We start from the raw sequence: 22,428 nt of genomic DNA, 5'->3' as shown, positions 1-22,428 counted from the left end.
TATCGACTTTATGATTTTGACAGGAGTGAAATTGTTATAGAAACTTTATGAGTTTCACTTGAAAATGCAATTTAGCAAGACTCAATTTTAAGAAATGATTGGTTTTAAAAAGAGATTTTTATTAAGATTTGATGGAATTCATTATTGATTATTTATTGGAATTCTTGGAATTTATAAATTAATTAATTTTAAAGCGAATTAAGTTTCAAAACGTAAGCTGATCGTTTCAAAATTCTGTCCAAACAATATAATTATCTGGTTGGAAGCTATCAGCAATTTGTTGCTCTTTTTCCATTACTACTAAGCCAATATTTCAATTTGTCCAGTTTTTATTTATCAGACTATATCTATCCTGAGTTCGATTTAACTTTGATCTCCGGTATTTAGCCGATGACCCATACATTTAAGCAGTCTTTTGCGGTTTGTGTCTCATCACTACGCCCCATTCCCCATTACAGGGGGGACTTGAACATTACAAACTTTAGCTAGTCTTACACTGAGAAAAAAAAACAACTTTGATTAAACTATTTTTCGGAACGATTTTGTGTTGAAGACCGTAATTTTAAAATCAAAGCAGAACTACTAAAATTAAAAAATGATTTTTAACCATAAAACATGAGTCAAAGTTGTTTCAACTTTGAAAAAAAAACACCAATTTAAATGAAAAATACTTTGGGTCATGTATGTTTTATTTAAGAATTGCAAAAATTTTCGATACCAGTTCCAAATCAACTCATTTCTCTCTCAAAAAAAAAAACTTCTCAAACATGAAAAATTTAAACACAGTTTATTAATTCTTTGTTTGTATGATAAATAAAACCATAGAGCCAAATTTACTAGAGAACCATTATTTTTAAAAGTTTTTCTCTAATATTTTAAATGCTGTAAAACTTACACTAATGCTTCTCCTTCAATCCACCAAACCTTCTAAAAACTGGAAAGCCATGTTTTAGTGGTGAAATTAATTTTTCTGAATTTATTCATCCTGGATAAAAAACATACTAAACAAATAAATACAAAAAAGAGCACGTATACGCCACAGTGCATGTGGACAACATGCTAACAATAGTAGGTACCAAAACAACCAAATCATAATTTAACAATACTTGTAATTGAACAAAATCTTTATCTTTTTTGTCGTTAGTGTTTCCCATACAAAAGCCTGGATTGAATCCTGATTTTCTGAAAAAGAATTTTCACCCTTTTAAATTTCGATTCTATTGCTGCATGAATAACACAACTACAAATTTGTACTTTTGAAATCCAGTAACCAGAAACTGATGTGAAACGAAAAACCCAGAACATTTTATTGTTTTACCTAAATACAGAGTTTAAAATGAGTTTTATTTAATCATAACTTCTAAATTACCCCTCTCAATTTCAGATTTGAGGTATAAGCGTCTTGAGAAGAAGAAACCATAATGCCATGGGGTGCTACTTTTATCAAAATGAATAAAAACCGTTTAAAGGAGGATTAAAGACGTGTTTAAGAAACTAAAACCCAAAATAAAACTATTTTGTGTTGCTGTGTAGGCCTTGGTTCTTTAATAAGTTGTTCGCATCGCAAATAAATGTATGCGAATTATTAGAACGATTTCACTGGTCTGCAAGGAAATCCCCTTTTTAATAAAACTATACTTTTCTAATGGATTTTTGTGTGCTGATTCCAAATCCGAAATCAAAATTGGCCTAGCACTTCACGTTTTTTAGATATTCCCGTTAGAAAATCTCGAATCCCATTTTTTTGCTGTTTTCGAAGAAATATTTTGACGTAACGTAAACTTTTTCAACTAAACTTTACATGGTTTATAAAAGAACTTATTTTTTTCTTTCAAATTCAGTTTCAATCTTCTCAATATCTCTTTTCTTATCCGATATATTTAAATTTAGGTAAGTTTAGTAGGTTTGGGATATCTTACCATAAAGAAACTGACCATTAAAAATTCATATTTCTTTCGCCCAAGAACAAAAGTACACTTTTCTAATAGGTTTTAGTCCGATTTTGATTTTGAATCCGATTTTCAAAAATTTCAATCAGCTTCCGTTTTTGAGATATAGTAGTTTTTTTTTTAGATTTTCTAAACAAAAACTTGATTTTGTGATTCTCTAACGCGTATATCTCAAAATCCTGACGTGCTAAATTTTTTTTTGACTTCGGATTCAAACTCAGCACAACAAAAACCGTGAGAAAAGTATACTTTTGTTTCTAGGAGAAACAAACTTAAAGCTTTAGAAAGCAGTGCATGGAATGGTTTATCACAGATAAGATATTTCTAAATAGAAAAATAGTATATAAAATTACAAAACACGTATAAATTTGTTTTAATGTATTTTATTAAAGTTTTCTTAACATATTTGACTTTTTATATTTATGTATAACGGGAGTTGAGATTTTACATTTTCCTTGATTTTCATTTTGTTCTTTTGGGATTAACTAAAAACTGCAGGATTTCAATATTTTTGCTGTTTTTGTCAATTAGTGTCTTAAAATGTATGTAAACTTTAATTTATAAATACAAATTTGAGGTCATATGATAGCTCATATTATTATGAGAAATAAGTCCTCCAAATTTGAGCTAAATACGAATATTAGTTTTATTTTTGTAATACATATAGGTCAACCTCCCTGTGCAGGGACGGGTTAGAATATTCCTGCAGCGCCTCCCCGCTTGTCGTAAAAGGCGACTAAAGGAGCAAATTTATCTAGGTCACAAACACCAAGGTGAACCTAGCGACACTTAACACCTGTAAACTTTCCCAAAAGTGTGCATGCCAGTCCCTGGGTTGGCACGACTGGAGATCACCGGTGCTGTTAAAGAGAGATCAAATACAAAACTGGAGTATGCACGCGTCGAAAAAACAACAACAACAACAACGTTTCGCAAGATTTTGTGAACTGAAGCATTATGGAAGTACTCGTCCAAAGAAATGACACTACCCCGCCAGGCACTACCATTACTAATGGTACTGATCCTGGACCGAGTAGCAATGCTCGGGTCAGAGCTAGACGGATTCCGGGGGCTAGCAAAGTAATGCCACAGATTATACAAAATCTGAGAGTTGCGAGTTGGAACGTTGGGAGTATGACAGGTCGAAGCTTCGAGCTGGAAGAGATGATGATAAGAAGGCGAGTAGACATCTTGTGTGTCCAAGAAACGAAATGGCGTAACACGGGAAATAGGGCCCGTTTCTTGGATACAAGGACAAAAAATTACAAGATGTTCTACTATGGAACGGAAAAGGGTAAGAACGGAATCGGAATCATCCTTGCAAAAGACCTCTTAGGCAGCATATTGTCCATTTCGAAATTCAGTGACCGTTTGATGTCCCTTAAATTGGTGATTAAAGGAAAGTTGTGGAATATTGTCACTGCATATGCTCCCCAAATTGGATGTGAGCAGGTGGAAAAAGATGCATTTTGGCTAGATTTTCACAACCTACTTAAGGACATCCCAAAGGAAGAGTTTTTGTTCGTGGGCGGAGATTTAAATGGACATGTCGGGAAAACAAACGAAGACTATGAAGATTGCCATGGAGGCCTCGGATACGGCATCAGGAACTCTCCTGGTGAAGACATCCTGAGCTCGTGCAAAACATATGGTCTTATCGTACTTAATACCATGTTCATCAAACAAAGCCGACACCTGGTCACTTACAGCAGTGGTGGAAATGAGACTCAGATTGATTACCATTTGGTATCTAGTTTCATGAAACCTCGGGTCAAGGATTGTAAAGTGATACTGGGAGAAGCGATCGCCCACCAACACCGTCTCCTACTGACAGAATTTTTTATGGAGACAGTGAACGACAACAAAAAGACAAAGACTTTTGGGAAGATCAAATGGTATGATCTGGATAAGGAAAAAGGCGAAGCTTTTATTTCGAATATGCAAAACTATCTGTATAACAACACCAATATATTTCGAAATGAAGAGAGTACAGCACAAAGTATGTGGGACCTCCTACAGCGAACTTGCATAGAAAAAGCCAAAACACTGTTAGGGGTTTCAAAAGGACACAACCAACAAGGCAAAGAAACATGGTGGTGGAATGATGAAGCTAAAGCAGTTGTAAGTAAAAAGAAAATGGCTTTCAAAGCTTGGTCGAAGTGCCCCTCTAATAATACAGAGCAAAAGTCACGCCTCGAAGTGGAATACAGAAACTGCAAGAAAGAAGCGAAGAAGATATGTGCCCAAATTCAAGCCAAGAATACGGAAGACCTGTATCGGGAGCTAGATGAAATTTCTTCCCCGACTGCTGGTGCTATTCAAGAGCTACGACAAAACGTGAATAAGGGCGCAACCATCTTCAAAATAGCCGCTCAAAGAAGAAGAAATGCTCAGGAGATCTGTTCGCCAAAGTTTATTAACAATGCTCAAGGCCAACTACTTGTGGAAAACGAAGAAATCCTCCACAGGTGGCGACAGTATTGTGACGAACTTCTAAATGAACAATTTCCAAGGCTACACTTTCCAATAGCTTCACCTAACTTAAGCGAAGTATCCGATGTCACAGTCGAAGAAGTTAGTGAGGCTGTAAAATACTCCAAAAAGGGAAAAGCTGTTGGGCCAGACGAAATACCCTCAGAGTTTTGGAAAAAGATGGGAGACATCGGGTCTAGATGGCTCATGGTTCTTGTTTCCAAGCTTATACGAGGTGATCGAATGCCTAATCAATGGAGGGAAAGTTATCTTCTTCCAATATACAAAGGGAAGGGTGATACTCGAAGCTGTGATAATTACCGTTCGATTAAGCTGATGTCACACACCATGAAGATCGTTGAGCGAGTCTTTGGTAGCCGACTGCGAAAAATAATAAGGCTATCTGATGACCAGTGCGGGTTTGTTGCGGGTAAATCAACCACAGATGCAATCCAGAGTATCAGAATCATTATGGAAAAACATCGAGATTCCTTGGAGGATTTGCATGTGGTATTGGTTGATTTTGAAAAAGCATTCGATCGACAACCACGAGATCTGATATGGGTGGCCCTCAGACAACGAGGAGTTCCGGAAACCTATGTGCGGATAATTATGGACATGTATGATGGAGCAGTTACTAAAGTAAGATGTGCAGCTGGAGTCACCGAAGAATTCGAAATCACAGTAGGTGTACACCAGGGAAGCGTCTTGAGTCCTCTGCTCTTTATTACCGTTCTTGATTACCTGCTTCAAGGCAAAGTGACGGACCCAAAAGTGCATCAGTTATTCTTTGCTGACGATGGAGCCATCATAAGTGAAGACCCGATATCCCTGCAACGAGCACTTGATGTATGGGTGGATGTTCTAGAAGGTAGTGGGTACCGCATAAGCGCGAAAAAGACAGAATACCTATGCTGCCCATTTTCTGATCCACACAGGCCTATTCCTGACATTTATTTGAATGGTGTAGTGCTTCCCAAGTGTGAAAAGTTTAAATATCTGGGGTCTATGATAAATAACGAAGGTACTTGTGATGACGATATCAATCATCGCGTAAGCGTAGGGTGGATGAAGTGGCGGGAAAATTCTGCTATCTTCTGTGATCGAAAAATGCCCCCTAAGCTGAAAGGAAGGCTCTACACCGCAGTTGTGCGTCCAGCACTCACATACGGTTCACAATGTTGGACAATGTACAAAAAGTATGAGAGTAAGTTAACGGCAGCTGAGATGAAGATGCTTCGCATGACAGCAGGAGTAACAAAGCTTGATAGAATTAGAAGTACGAAGATCCGAGGAAGCCTTCATGTTAAAAATACCATCTCCCAAAAAATTGAACACGACCGACTCAGTTGGTATTGCCATGTTCAAAGGAGAGATCCTGAGAACCCCGTCAAAAAAGCAATATCATATAACGTTCCAACACGAAATAAAAAGAAAGGTAGGCCTAAAAACTCCTGGTACAAGCAAATGCAAAAACACCAGCATTCAGTTGGCCTCAGAAACGGAACAATACAAAACCGGGAGGCTTGCCGCCGATTTCTGAGGTCAACCCGGCGAACCCCACAGGCGGATCACTAGTGTGAAGCAGTAACGTGGGAAGGTTATGATCCCCTCGACATCGAGATCATAACAGCGCCGAGAAAAAAGGAAGAAGAAGAAGAATACATATAGGTCAACCGAATCCAAAAGGGAAATTTTCTACAAACTACTCATATTTTTTAAAAATCATTTTAAAAAAATGGTACGTGCTACAATTTTTCTGAAACCAGATTTAGATTCAGGAAAGTCAAGTCTTTCATAATTAAAAAAAAAAAATTATTTGAAAGAGAAAAAAAAAATTAAATTTTGCAGACCAGTGTTTTTGGAAGTAAGAAATTACTCCGAGCATCATGTTCTTTATAGTTATCTGATAGTTAATCTCACCTTGTTGGAAAGGAGTTCAAATGACAAATCACCCAACATAATATTGGTGTTGGTGTTCTCTCATTTTTCCAATGAAATCCTAATCAATTCTGTTGTGGCACTCTTATCAAATCACTGTTCCAGGCCCTTTTTTCGATTTACCTGAAACTGCTATCTTAATTTCCGGGAGCCAAAATAAACAAATCCACCCCTGACTTGGTTGCATCTTTTCGATAAGCTCTTTTGAACTTAGTGTGTGTTACTTCATCATGTAGGTTGTTTTATTTAGGTTTTTCTATATCTTTTATTATATTTTTTTTCCAATTATATTTATTGTTAAGACTCAAAAGATGAAGGTGGTACAGATAGATTGGGAAAAAGATACTCTTGACGAGTATCCGGGGTAGTTATTTAGAAGAGAGAAGTATAGAGATACGACAATGTGTGTTTTGTATCTATACACGACGAATTCGATAGACATATTTGGAAGAACGAATTGTATTTATTTGCTTTGGCAGCACAGAGCAGATAAGGATCGTTTTTTTTTTTTTTTTGTTTGAAGTTTAATGTGTCACACAAGGATTATTTGTACAAAGCACTGACTCTTCTATATAAGGTCGGTCGGATCGATGGGGATTGGGTTTATTATTGAAATTGTCTAACCTGCAGGATATTGACTGGTGGCACTGTGGCAAAAGTAGGCGAAACAAATATTTTATATATAGAAAATATACACACAAGTGTCGTATAAATTCGAGTAGGTATAGATAGTAAGAGGGAAGATGATTCAACTTGTTTATGATTAAATTGGATTTTCTTTGAGACAGAGAGAGGCCTTGAGTTTTGGGACTTAAGAAACTAGATATATCTATGAAATCGGTAAATATGTAAGTGAAAATGAAGATAGAGTAATGAGAAAAATTCAATAAGACAAAATAGGTTAAGGATAGATAGGGGCCTGTAACTATAAAGGAAGTCACTAGGATATGAAGGGCTGGAAGTACAGTTCAGAAAAATGATGGTTTGACCTTAATGTGTTATACACTATCGATTTAAATTTAAGATATGAAGTTAAAACTAAAAGTGAAAGAGATTGTGTGACTTTAAAGGTGAATCATATTCATAGCTATCAAACTCTTGAAACCTACCATCAAACGGATGCGTGTAGAAAAACAGAAACAAAAAAGAAATCAGGATAGCAAGTTCAATGTGAAGTTATCTCCGATTCCGCTTTATTCTCACGGAAGGGTTTATTTCCTCTTTTAAATTTCTCATAATTTTCTTTTTTGAATAATAATTATTATTAAAAAAATTAATCGATAAGATAGAATAAATAGGACACTTCATTTGTGTATTCAGGCAGTTTTCTTTATTTTTTTTTTTGTATTATAAAAATAAAAATAAAATAATTTCTTGTATTTTGCAGAGATCCACCAATCCTACAAGCGCACAATAATACAGACATCATCCTTAGGTTGCCTATGGGTAAAAGGATCAAGGACATTCGATGGCTTTCAGTATGGTGCCGAAGATTTACGGTGAGTGAAGGCTTAAAACAAATCTCATGGTCAAATGCAAATTAATTGGTTTCACTTTCATTTGCATAATGAAATGAATAATCTTATCCTAAAGGTCTTTTAAGTTTTTGCCAGATAAGTATCTGTTTTTGTTTTGTTTTATTTTTGTAATTTAATTTATTTGGACACATTTTTGTTTTGTATGAATACTATTTTATTGATTTTTATTACTCCTTTTTCATTCGCAAGATAGTAAATACATGTAGGTATATTTTTCCTGTTGTATTATTTCTATAATCAGATGGCAAGCTTACGAAAAAGGATTTGTTATATGTTATCGCATATTGACGTATAATTGTACTGTCGTAAAAATGAAAGCATGAAAGCCATAATGATGATATCATGGGAATGACATATTCCAGTGTGTTTTATGTGGTTAAATTGAAATAAAAAAAAAGGAAAGGTTGTCTGTACTGTAAAATCGGTTTAGGGACGATAATTTTACTTGATAATGGGCACGTTCAGGAAATATTATAGAGACTAGATATTTAGCCAACGTCATTTTCTGAACGGAAATTTGAGTAAATTGACTAAATTAGTTTGGATGTAATGCTATTGTCAAATTTCGAAATTTATTTAAGAATTTTACCGGTCGCATGGGTAAGACACCAAACTTCCCTTAACTATAATAAACAAATAAAATGAATTATAACCGATAATGCACTTTTTAGTTGTTTTTCACACAAATAAATTTAATTTTGCTAAAATAATTCTTTAATTAAAAACAATCTGCTGTCATGTTGACAAAAAAAACTTTCCTAAATTTTTAGGGAAAATTTTCTTGCCTAACTTTCCAGTCAGCTTTCCAATAAAATTACCTAAATTAAAAGGATTTTTTTTTTGACATGTGACCAATCAGAGACCGAGAAATTACCTAAATATTTCTCGACTAAAAAGGTAAAGTATCTTAAGTCGACTTAAGATGTTTCGCGTTTTTTTGATGCCATTGCCATCTTAAAGGCCTACAGTTCTGTCTTATCGGCATCTTTCTATCTCACCCCATTGCTTTTTTATGCACAAAAACAATTTCATCTTATGTTCAAAAGACACATTATTCAAAACCTTAAGTAGACTTAAGATTATATTGGGTTAGGATTTTTTTATTATTGTGAAATCTTAAATTATCTTATGTTGATTTAAGATATTTTCGCGCGTGCAAGCAGACACAAAAAGTCATCCTTAAGTTGACATAAGATAAAATATTTTAAAAAATTCCGAAAGAGTGTGAAAAGGCAAATCATCTTATGTCAACTTAAGATGTTGGAAATTAATATAAAATATAATTTATAAAAAAGCCAAACTATTTTGAGTCATATTTAACGTATTTAAGTCCTTTTAACGGGAAAAATATTAAAAATATCTTTTTGAAATAAATTTAATAAAAAAGATCATAAAATTTGACATCTAAATGTTTTATACAATTAAATCTACACTTGAAAGAATTTTTGGGAGGCAGCTTTGAAGTTTGTTTTTGCTCTCCTGAAAAATCATCAAAATTGACATACGATACTTTACCTTTTTAGTCGAGATTTAGTCCCTAACGTTTCTGAACCTGCCCAATATCATAAGAAAAATTATTTGTATAAGCATTAAAAAATAAAAGTAAACAAAAAATATCGGTCACAAAAATGACAAGGTTGACGAACATTCTATTGAGGAATTCTGTTTAAAAAACATGTTATATCAGTAAAAATTTGGTTCATTACAATATGGCCTCAGTAATTCGATCAGAAGCTTGACAAAACGAATCTTCTCAGGATCAGGACAGTGAAATTTTGTGCAAACTTGTGCTTTGTTTTGCTATTATAATTAAAACTATGAAATGATCAATAAGTTCGAAGGTGTTGGTGTTCGTATGTATTTCCATATACTTTCCTTTTGATTGTACCAAAATATTTTGAACTCATAAAAACATTGAGTTTGTTTGTGTATTTGGATTTTATCGAGTTTAAACACTTTTTGAATTCAATTCCTGTAAATAATCGATAAATTCAATATCTGTACAACACAACAGTTGATGAGAAAGAATTGTAATAATCTCAAACATCTTTAATTAAGTAAACACTCATAACTCACAAATAACTCATCACGTATCTTTAAAATGTTGATTTAAAAAATTGATGTATGTATTTATATAATATATGTGTATGTATAATCTTTATCAGTAGGTAATAGTTTTTATTCTGAAATCCACTTATTTTTTCAGATTTGTATTTTGACGCTAGATGGCTCCCAAAGAGGGTTTTTTTCTCATTTGAAATAGGTGTATTTCAGAAATTTTTGATGAGGTATAAACCATTTTTCCAGGATCAGGGGTTTAGTCAAGGCATGCAAAGTAGGCAAGAACCTCATCAAACATTTTTATTTTAAGGCTATCACAACAAAAACATTACTGTTAAAAAAGGAGCCAAGTTTTCCTATGTTGAAATTATGCTGGCACAAAAAGTACTGAGATGTAAAAGTGTACCAAGTTCTAAAGTTTGGGTTCAAATTCGTATCAATAAAATTTTGATTGTTCTCTTGACAATTTTTCTTTTAATTACCGTTTTTTAAAGTTATTTCAAAAATTGCCAAGTAAACAATCAAAATTTTATTGATACGAATTTGAACCCAAACTTTAGAACTTGGTACACTTTTACATCTCAGTACTTTTTGTGCCAGCATAATTTCAACATAGGAAAACTTGGCTCCTTTTTTAACAGTAATGTTTTTGTTGTGATTTCACAACTTTTTGCAAGGTATGGCTGTAGAATTGAAAATCTCTATATTTGATGAAAATTCAGTGAAAATGGGTGGTTACCACGCCCCCTGGCTGAAATTCTCAAACTTTAAATTTTTTCCTTTGTATAAACTACCATTTCTACCATTCTACCAAATTTCAAGATTCTACGATAATCAGAAGTGCTCTATTATATTTATTGAAAATTCAGCGGAAATGGGCGGATGCCACGCCCCCTGGCTGAAATTCTCAAATTTGAAATTTTTTCCTTTGTAAAAACTACCAGCTCTACCATTCTACCAAATTTCAAGATTCTACGATAATCAGAAGTGCTCTATAATATTTGATGATAATTCAGCGGAAATGGGCGGATGCCACGCCCCATGAATTGAAAATCTCAAATTTTCGATTTTTCCCTTTGTATACACCACAAGCCCTATCACCGTGTAAAATTTCAAGTTTCTACGTTAACGGGAAGTTCTCCATAATTTTGATGATCTGTCAGTGAGTGAGTGAGTGAGTGAGTGAGTGAGTGAGTGAGTGAGTGAGTGAGTGAGTGAGTGAGTGAGTGAGTGAGTGAGTGAGTGAGTGAGTGAGTGAGTGAGTGAGTGAGTGAGTGAGTGAGTGAGTGAGTGAGTGAGTGAGTGAGTGAGTGGGTGAGTGAGTGAGTGAGTGAGTGAGTGAGTGAGTGAGTGAGTGAGTGAGTGAGTGAGTGAGTGAGTGAGTGAGTGAGTGAGTGAGTGAGTGAGTGAGTGAGTGAGTGAGTGAGTGAGTGAGTGAGTGAGTGAGTGAGTGAGTGAGTGAGTGAGTGAGTGAGTGAGTGAGTGAGTGAGTGAGTGAGTGAGTGAGTGAGTGAGTGAGTGAGTGAGTGAGTGAGTGAGTGAGTGAGTGAGTGAGTGAGTGAGTGAGTGAGTGAGTGAGTGAGTGAGTGAGTCAGTGAGTCAGTCAGTCAGTTACGGTTTTTGCGATTTTTGAAGCCCTATATCTCAGAAACTACTCATCGTAAAAGGCTGAAATATTGTGAGGTGTTTGTTTTTGACCAGCTCAACAAATGTAGCGAGTTTGAAAATTCTAGCATCTTTGGCGTGGAAATTAGAGGGGGGTCGAAAATGGCCTGAGTTGTTTCCTGTAAATAAGGGTGTAGTGCCAAAGTTGCTAGAGAACTTGGCTGGGCACTACCGTGCCCCTTGATAACTAAAAAAATGGCGTTATGACATATGTCCACTAAAGATTGAGACTAAATTCAGGAGTTAATTTCACTGCATAAAAAGACACACATATCGTCGCCCTAGTATTGAAGTGCCGTATACGCCAAATTGCACTTTTTGAACTAGGTATGCAGTCTTATGTTTTCCAGGTTGCTCTTTTCAAATCTGTTATCCGTTTTTTTCTATCTTTTATTGTTGCAGAGATGTTCACTATTTTTACTTGCTCTATAGGGCAAGTATTGGTTTCGTGTCGAAAAAAAATTTGAGGTTTTAATCAAAACCAACATTACGATGATAAAGAATTCCAAAAAAGTGGGTCTCGCAATTCCGTCCGTGCGTCTGTGCGTCTGTGCGTCTGTACGTCCATCTGTACACATTTCCACAGTCTAAACGGGTGGACGGATTTTCTTCAAATTTGGTACAGATGATTATTATGGAATTCTGAAAGTTGGTTTTTTTTGTTTTTTTTTTTATATCTCGCTTAGAAAGTGTACCTCCCATACAAATTTTTCAATTCAAACCAAATAACTTAAAAACTGCTCCAACGATTTTGATTAAACTTTGCAGACGTAATATTTGAAGCAATTGCAATAAAACTGCATTTTTAGTTTTTCTCAAAAAAGTCAAAAAAGTGTACCTCCCATACAAATTTTTCAAAATTTTTCCCTAAATGTCGGCTCTTCCCCAACATCAACAAAATCTCTATAAATGTATATAGAAGCAGCTCTTAAAATCTACAAGTAAACTATAATAAAAGTGTTTTAAACTGCAAGAGCAAATACGTGCGACCCCAGTCGTGCACTTATTTTTTTGACAAAAACAACAAATTTTGGCATTTACGTCAAATTTTTCATGCAATTTACGAACATTTTGAGAATTGTTTTGACGTATACTGAGGGAAAAAACAACTTAAAATCAATGAAAACCACGTTGATTCAACTATTTTTCGGAATGATTTTGAGTTGAAGACGAAAATTTTAAAATCAAAGTAGAACATCGTTAGTTTAAAGTGGTTTACAGTTAAAAACATCTTTAAATCAAAGTTGTTTTCAACTTTAAAAAAAAGCATCAATTTATTAAAAAAAAAAAATAGAAAAAATGGGCAGCTGCTGGGGATCGAACCTACAACTCTTGGGTTACTAGGCGAATGCTTTACCAACGTGCTATCTCACTGTTGACAATAAAAGTGATAAAATGCAACAAAAGCTGAAGTCCGACAAAAACAAAAAAAATTCTTTCAATTTTATTTTGAAGAAGTTTCATGTTAACTTTTTCAACATTAAATCAACGTTGAACATTTTATATTTTACGTTGCGTTTTTTCCCTGAGTGTACATACGTCTTACATCGTTTATGTTTTTTTGACGTACGTGTATGAATAAAAGAAACTTCTGATTTTCATATCGTATACGGCAAACTCATTTTGGACAAAAATTTAAATATTTTGAAATTTAAACGAATTTCAGATGTCCAATAACATGTATATAAAAGATACATTTTAACTAAATATCATACAAAAAAATCAAAAAATGCCAGCTGTTAGTTCTTTCGCAATAATCTTCCGAACATTTATATGCGATTTCCCAAAAATTGTAAAAATACCGTATACGGCACTTCAATGCTAGGGCGACGATATATTAACAAATACCTACACTTGTCACACCAAACTGTACTCCTACTAAGCTGTGAAACTCATTAGGCGTTTTTTTTTGGCAAAGCTATCCGCAGTAAGATTTCCAAAATATCAACACTGATGAAAAATTTACATGCACACACCAAGAGAAAGGAAAACGTAAACTTATACACTTGGTCAAAATTCTATCCGCAGCTTGGTTTAGCTTGTATTCCTATCGGCAGCTGCGTATTGTTTTCGTAATGCATGTTAACGCCAACTGCGGATACGGATAGCAATGCCAAAAAAACACACCTATTGTGTGTCATTTTCATTTACAATGTCGTATAAGCTGGATTTGCGCTAGCAAAGCACCAACCTATTTAGACGGGTCAAAACAAGTGAAATTCTGAACGTGTTCAAAGACAAGCCAAAAAGAAGCGAAAAACAAAAAGATACCCGGTCGCACACCAAAATTAGATGCCAGAACAACCAAAAATCTGCTGTTAAGTGCCAAAAACGAGGTTGGTTAGTCAACACGCAAATTAGCACGAAAATCGGCATTTCAAAGTCTGGTGCTCACAAGATTTTGGGCAAACTTTTTAATTGTATGCTGTGTGATGGTGACTGGGAGGCTCAAAAGAAGGTGTTAATCAACATAAACACCGTCCAAAATCAAATTCGGGACATTCGCTCGACACTACGAAAAATCGAAGATAATGGTTTAATGAGTGCACTATAAATATACTTTTCGACAGTTTGTGAATAATATAAAGTTCGAGCAAGAGGAATTATTTATTTAGGTGTTTGTTTTCAAATGGCGTGCTTTTTCATTTAGTCTCAATCTTTAGTGGATATATAAATATTAAGTCAACATACACCTATTTAAAATATCGGCACCCCTTCCCCTTGGATAAGGTTGGGGCAGAAGTTATGTCTGAATCGGAGCTGAAATAAAAGATTCTACCCGTCATTTTGTTCGCCCAGGAATTGTCGTCCTGCATAAGCTCACAACGGCATTTGGGACAAACCGATTCTGGAGTTATATTTTGCGAAAGCAGCATTTGGTAGGTAGACTCGAACTTGATAATTTGTTTGGAAGTGCGTTATCTTCCACTTCAATCCAAAGTGATGCCGCTGATTAGGGTCTATAGTATTTTCTGTTGGGATTTTTACTGCTAACTTCATTTCGATCTACACAGTTAAAATGTTAGAAGCTTTCAACCAGGGTACGTAGGTACTTAGTGACATCGAAGTGATTCCACTTATCTGGAACTGAGTCTACAGCTGGAAGAACCACAAACCAAGGCTCAGCTTCTAGAATGGGATTACTTTATCATAAAATTTGGCAATAAGATCTTTCACAACTTCTTCGGCTCTAGTGGTAGTTAGGTAGATAGGTAGAGATGGCGGTCATAAGCAGCCTAGCTTGATGACTCAATTAGCGCAGAAAGCGCGCCGTTTTGATACCAAAACTTGTGAAATCTATGAGTTATAAATGGATTTATTGAAATAATGTAATTTCAAAAACGAGTACTTAGACTCTCCTAAAACAACTTCGTTGCTTTGAGGAATGAGATCAAGTCTTTGATCTTTGATTCTGAGATTTTATCTATGTATATCGTTGAAAAATTCACTGCCCAGAGGGAGCACTCTACTTCTAGCAAGTTCAGGACATTGGCATAGAAAGTGGAAGACCGTTTCTTTTTCCTGCTGATTCAAACAACTGCGACAAAAGGTGTTGTAAGGAATACCTAGCTTTGCTGCGTGTTCTCCTATCGGCCAATGTAATGTCACGTGAATACTGCTAATTTCTTTTCTGTGGTTCTAGAGATTTGATCATATGTTTTGGATTTATTATTGATGGTCCAGATTTTTCTGGCTCTAATAGGCATTGAACTTTGGGGTTACGATCTCGAAAGACATCCAAAACTGAGATCAAGGGTTTAAAAGCCCCCTCTTTGCATTAGAATAAATACGCCCATGCCCCAGGCTTATTAAGCAAAAAAAAAAAAAATAAAACAAAAATTACTACCTTTCAGCAAAAATACCTATACAAATATCTAAACCAAAACCTATACCTCCCACTTCGCAAGCATAAACTCAAACATATTCTGAAATACCCATTTTTAGCTTCCATTTCGTTCGTCATTTCCAACCCAACCATCCATTGACAGGATGCAGTTTTAATTGAGTAGGTACTTTGTCCCAGTTCGCATTTGAAGAATTTCAGCTTTTGTTAATTTTATGGTGATGGGTGGCACACACACACCACACACATATGCATATTCTATCTAGGGTAAAGGATTTTTACTCATTCCCTATCCGTACATACTCACACAGTACACACCGACGACACCATAGCCACCCTTTTTTTTTAGCTTTTTATGAAAGAAAATCCAAACTAAGCAGCCATTTCTGTAAGTCTCATTAAATGTCTCCCCAATTGTAACTTTTCAATGGAATACAACATAAAATATGGATTCTATGCGCGCGCAATTCCCCCCCCCCCCCCCCCCCACATCTGCCCCCATTCTTCCGCAGTTCAAGCCCCATCGATGTTGTACCTGGTGTATACACTGTGCACCTTACATTTGCGGTCATATACCCTACTTCCTTTATAATAACTTACATTTGAGCGATTACAAACTATGCATGCAAGGATCTTTCTATACACAAAAAATAAAGGAGCAGAAAAACATACATAAGATGCTTATAACAGTCTAAAACTTTTCTCTTTTAACCTCACAAACGAGATACAAGCAAAAGAAGATATGCAAAATGTAGACAAAAAAAAATTTTTCTCAAATAAGGACTTGACTTACTTATTAGTCCTTTTTCTTTGGCAAAATTCCCATAAAGGATCATAGACTGAAGGTATAAGGTATACCTATAACACAAAGTGAAGCTTTTTTGTATTTTTGTTATACTTTGAGCAACACTGTATGTTTTTTTTTTTTTTGGTTTGTAATTTTTTGTGAGCTGGGAAAAAGGGGCGCGGTCCCAAGTAAATTCATCCCCAAAAATGTATTATTATTTTGTGGGGGTTGCTTTATCGGGTTCCCCTTGAATATAAACTTTTTTTTTTCTTTATATACAAACGTATATATAATATTAGTATTGTGTGTTAGTATATATATATGTGTTTTGAGGACGTATGAAAGGTTTAAATTTATGTATTCGTGTTTGTATGCGCAACGTTATAGCTGGCACGGGCGCCAAACTTTTGTGAATAAAAGAACAAAGTTTCAAAATGATGGCGTCGTCGTCGTCGTCCATTATTTTGGTCATTTGGTCGGATTTTTGAACTTATTAACGCTTTGAGATTTGAGTTAATGAGGATGCCTTGGTGATTATTATACCTATGCAAAGAAAAATTGAAAAATTTTACAAAATGTTCTTTCATTTTCTAAAAGCGGTCATTAAACCAACTTTATTTCTTTTTTTTCAATTTTTAAAGTTTTAACTGAGTTAATGATAAAAATTGATATCACTTTCTTTGTATAAGTTTAAATTAAAAATTCTTTGAGAAATATCAGAACATTGTAGGTAGGATGTTTTGCGTTCTTAAAAGCCTTGAAAGTAGTGGCTAACCCTAACTGTTATTAATTTAATCAATGCTAGATTTTTCTACCGCGTGACTTAAGGTCTTTTAGTACTATTTTTTCGTAAGTGCTAATTTAACTGGTATAAAACTTTATATCGAAGCCGAGAAGCACTGCCCAATTTTTAATAACTGCACCTTCAAAAGGCTCTTCTTTGAAGAAGAGCAATTAAAAACCCTTTTTTCAAAAACGGCCTACCATAACAAAGAACCTGGTTTAAAAATACCTTAACTGGATGCTTTTTTTTTAATGCAGGGCATTCTTTGAAAACATTTTGAAGAAAGATTACAAAAATTCTACAAAATGAATACTGCCCTACCTTCAAAAATTCCCTATCTTCAAACATTCCGTACCTTCAAAAACGTCCTACTTTCCAATTGTTTTAATGAGATTGAACAAGAATTTATGGACATCTAAACGGTTTCAAATTCTGTTTCGACATCAAGAAAGCGTGCGATTTGATTGTTGTCCAGGAAAGAGTTGATATATTGACGAAACTTCAGGAGCAATAATTCAATTTAATAATTTGGTTGATTTTCTTTATTATATTTCACGAAGACAGTGTTTAATAGGTTCTGCTTTTAACATTTATTATACTGAAAATATATTTAAAAAAAAGTACGTATACGCCATACAACTTTATTTTTACTTGCGATTAGGTACTGTATAATATCAAGTTATGCATTCGTAAAAAAAAAATTGAGATAACAATTTTCCATGATATTTCGATGATAGACAATGTGAAAAAAGTGGGTCTCGAAAGTCCGTCTGTCCATCAGTCTGTCAGGATGTCTGTCGGTCTGCTTCAGCCTAAACGGATGGGCCCATCTTCTTCAAACTTGGTAAATAGCAGTTTTTGGATCCCGTACAGATGGATTTTTGGAACTAATTTTTTGGACCGAAAATAACGGTTCCCGTCTTATACCAATTTTGGAAAAGTTTAAATTTCTCAAAAAGAGCTCCTACGATTTTTATTAAAAAAAAAAAAAAAAAAAAAACAAGTATTAGTTTTTATAAAAGGTCTTTCTTTTAATGAAAAAAGTTTTTTTCAAAAATCCTTAATAAAGGTACCTCCCATAGAACCGTTTTTTAAATTTCAAATTATCTTCCAAATTACTTGTTCCATTTTAAAGAATTTTTTTGCATGCAAAAACATTTATAAATTGTCTTAATTTAAATCAAAAACAAAATTTTGAAAAAATAATTTTTGGATTTTTTTTGGAAATTTTTGTTTTACATGTTGATTAAAAGTTTCTACTACTTTTATTTTTTTTTTATCGAAAAAGGGGCTGAAGTTCACATTTTTTTTGCAAAAATTTTTTTTGTATACATTTATGGTCATAGTGTTGAAAAAAAAAGATATAAAAAATGTTAATCCAGAAAGTGTTTTGTTTTTTTGGCTTAGAAGAAGTAGCATACATTATTGTTCTATAAAAAGTTATTTTTTCAGTTGTGCGACTTTTTTTAGTGGCTTGGGTTCGAAAGGGTTAAAAGGGGAATAATTTTTTTTTTTAATCCATCTGTATAAAAGAAATCAAACTGTTTACTTTTTTCGGAGCTCAATTTCATTTAAAGAGTTGTTTTTTTACATTTAAAGAACGAATTTTAAGTTTTTTTTTATACATTTACCAAATTTGTATACAAAAAGTTTTAAGTTCTAAGAGCAAGTTCGTGCGACCCCAGTCGTGCATTTTATTTATTTTCCAATTCAGAAACCAAAATATTTTCTCTATCATTCTTTTTAGTTAAAATCAATAAACTTATGAAGCCCTTCTGCATTTGCATACTTCAAAATGACCAAATAAATTTCCGAAATCAAAAACCAATACCAAGGTCAAAATAAACTTTTTTTCAATTTTTTTGTTTTTATTTTTATTTGTCAAAACCAACAGGTTGACTTCGGTGAAGTCTTTATTCCACCAGGATTGGATGTGCCTAAACCAAGAGTCCTTCCTGAATTCAAAAGGCTTGCTCATGGATTGCGGTCGAGTAACATTAGTGTATTGGATGCAAAAACTTTCTACATACCAAATCTGCATTACGACGGAGCCGGTCCAGATGCATACTTCTGGGTTGGCAACGGCACAGAGCCCAATATCATGGGAATTAAGGTAAATGAAACCAAAAATTCCTATATCCCTTCACCTACCCCAAACACTCTGTGTCCTTCATTCCTATTTTCCATCTCTCGTCTGATGTTGATGTTTCAGCATTTTACGAGTCAACTATCGCTGTGTCGTCGCCAATTCTCATTCATTTTCGGTTTTATTTGTGCTTTTGTGTTTGGATTACTCCTTCATATATAGGTACCAAATGAAATCGGGTCCTTAGAGCCATTACGAGGATACCAGGGTGAGGATATTGAAATTCAATTGCCTGGCAATTTGACAGCATACGATATCGATTGGTTGGCTGTGTGGTGTGTTGAATATCGACACAATTTCGGCCATGTCTTTATACCAAAGGATCTCGATGTGCCACCGGCTTTGGGACAAACCAAAATTACGGTAAGTTGTTATGTTGTCGTCGTGCTATTCTGGACTATATTATTGCTGAGTTTTTTAGAAAATAAGTTCTCAAAACATGGCAAATATAATTATTATTATTCAATTGTTATATCGGATTGATTTGAGTTTGATAATTATTATTATTCTATATTCGGTGTGTGTTTTTAAAGTTTAATCGAGTTGTCAAATTTGCGCAGTTAAAATATATCTATAATTAGTATTTCGAAACATGTAAAATTTTATATATACAAACATTTCATTTATTGTTTTTGTTTTTGAATAGAAGACGCGGTAAACCGTATATACACATGCCTCAAAAATTTGTTTTTTGTTTTGTAAAATTTTTTTTCATTTTAGTTCCATGGTTTCATTGTAAAATTTGCATTTATCGACATTGATCAAAATCATTTGAATTTTTTTTTTTTTTTGTATCTTTTTCACATCAAAGCCGCCATGGTGGTATACTCCGGTAAGTATAGATAAATATTATTCTCGTATTCGTACAATTTTTTTATTTTTCTCAACATTTTTCATTCAGCATTAAATCTATTAGAGTTGATTATATACCTACATATAGATTTTTTTAAGTTGTTTGTTAAAATTGGTTTAAAACAGATTGAGTGCGTGTTTTGAAAAATGATTGATACAAGTATACATAAATTTTGAATTATACAACACTTTAATAAATTTTAAAATTAAAATCACTGATATAATTTATGTCTAAAAAGTGTTGAGTTTAAGAAAAACGCTAGAGAAATATGGAGAGCTTACGCGAAGATTTTATAAGAGGTGATTTTTACCGCTCGCTAGTTTCGCTTATTTCGTTATGCCCAGTGTAAACACCAGCACTATTTAGTTGGTTGACATTAAGTCACTTTTCCAAAAGGAATATGCATTATCTCCGCTGCCTTTTTGAAAACAAAACTGAACTAGTCGAATAATCCCCATAAAATTTCTTAACAGCCTCCAAACTGAATTTGGATATCCAAATCAATATCTGGATGTATAGCGATTGACTCAAGTGAATAGACGCTTCTTATTTCCTAGCCATGTAAAAATTTAAATGAAACATTTAAGCTCTGTTCACTGACGCTGTGCTGGACTGTTCTGGGCAGAAAAGTACAGCTTTTTGCTGTTCATTGAGTTTTTTTCTGCGCTGAACTGTTCTAGTTTGCTGTTCATTGAAAAATCTAGAACAGTTTAGAACAGGATTTTTTGTTCTTTCTTTTGAGTCAGATCAGGTTAGAACAGATTTTTTTTTTAGTTTGACAACTGACGTTTAAATGACTAACTTGTTCTGACGTTTCTCACGAAACTGTGCTGTCCTGTCCTGTTCTGATCTAGAAAAATCCTCGTTGACCATACTTTTAATGATCCAAGTTTTGCGGCATAGATCTTTCCAGATTGATTTTATATGTCCGTCATAGATGTAGAAAAAAAAAAAACAGTTTAAAAGCTGTGACAAGGTTTTTTTTGCACACAATATAGACTTTTCAATTTTCAGAGTTGACTTGTCGTGTTTCGTTTTCATATGATGCATGAAAATCTCTTCCTCAATATCAAGTGGCACGGTAGTGCCCAGCCAAGTTCTCTAGCAACTTTGGCACTACACCCTTATTTACAGGAAACAACTCAGGCCATTTTCGACCCCAGTCTAATTTCCACACCAAAGATGCTACATTTATTGAGCTTGTCAAAACCAAACTCTTCACAAAATTTCAGCCTTTTACGATGAGTATTTTCTGAGATATAGGGCTTCAAAAATCGCAAAAACCGTAACTGACTGACTGATTGACTGACTGACTCACTCACTCACTGACAGATCATCAAAATTATGGAGAACTTCCCGTTAACGTAGAAACTTGAAATTTTACACGGTGATAGGACTTGTGGTGTATACAAAGGGAAAAATCGAAAATTTGAGATTTTCAATTCAGGGGGCGTGGCATCCGCCCATTTCCGCTGAATTTTCATCAAGTATTATAGAGCACTTCTGATTATCGTAGAATCTTGAAATTTGGTAGAATGGTAGAAATGGTAGTTTATACAAAGGAAAAAATTTAAAATTTGAGAATTTCAGCCAGAGGGCGTGGCAACCGCCCATTTCCGCTGAATTTTCATTAAATATTATAGAGCACTTCTGATTATCGTAGAATCTTGAAATTTGGTAGAATGGTAGAAATGGTAGTTTATACAAAGGAAAAAATTTCAAATTTGAGAATTTCAGCCAGGGGGCGTGGCAACCGCCCATTTTCACTTAATTTTCATCAAATATAGAGATTTTCAATTCTACAGCCATACTTTGCAAAAAATAGTGAAATCACAACAAAAACATTACTGTTAAAAAAGGAGCCAAGTTCTCCTATGTTGAAATTATGCTGGCACAAAAAGTACTGAGATTTAAAAGTGTACCGAGTTCAAAAGTTTGGGTTCAAATTCGTATCAATAAAATTTTGATTGTTTACTTGGCAATTTTTGAAATAACTTTAAAAATCGGTAATTAAAAGAAAAATTGTCAAGAGAACAATCAAAATTTTATTGATACGAATTTGAACCCAAACTTGGTACACTTTTACATCTCAGTACTTTTTGTGCCAGCATAATTTAAACATAGGAGAACTTGGCTCCTTTTTTAACAGTAATGTTTTTGTTGTGATATAGGTATCAAGAACGCTGTTTCACTGTCAAATTGTTCAAGATGTAGCTTTTCAAATCATGCAGTGCTTTAAATAATTCTTAGAGAGGAAAAATTAGCTAAGAATTCCAAAAATATCACTAACCTTCAATTCTGCTTAGTTTTTATCTATTTATAGGTTGTGAGTTCTTACCTTTTTTTTTATCTTATGTAGAGGATAAGACCTACACGGCTGGATCTGAT

General features: G+C 34.2%; 1 protein-coding gene across 2 annotated transcripts in view; it reads left to right on the top strand.

Moving 5' to 3' along the window:
• LOC129915501 (protein Skeletor, isoforms B/C) overlaps positions 1 to 22,428 on the top strand; it is a 90,313-nt gene that overhangs the window by 56,523 nt on the left and 11,362 nt on the right. The window contains exons 4-7 of one of the 2 annotated variants that reach the window (XM_055995060.1): positions 7,750 to 7,861; positions 18,936 to 19,154; positions 19,350 to 19,550; positions 19,999 to 20,019. In XM_055995060.1, coding sequence (XP_055851035.1) covers positions 7,750 to 7,861; positions 18,936 to 19,154; positions 19,350 to 19,550; positions 19,999 to 20,019 — 553 coding nt within the window. The remainder of the gene's footprint in view (positions 1 to 7,749; positions 7,862 to 18,935; positions 19,155 to 19,349; positions 19,551 to 19,998; positions 20,020 to 22,428) is intronic. The other variant, XM_055995061.1, reaches the window with a different exon arrangement.

Source organism: Episyrphus balteatus, chromosome 3, assembly GCF_945859705.1.
Source record: "Episyrphus balteatus chromosome 3, idEpiBalt1.1, whole genome shotgun sequence".
NCBI classification, from domain to species: Eukaryota; Metazoa; Arthropoda; class Insecta; order Diptera; family Syrphidae; genus Episyrphus; species Episyrphus balteatus.
The sequence above is the reverse complement of the archived record's forward strand: the minus strand, read 5'-3'. Positions and strand labels throughout refer to the sequence as shown.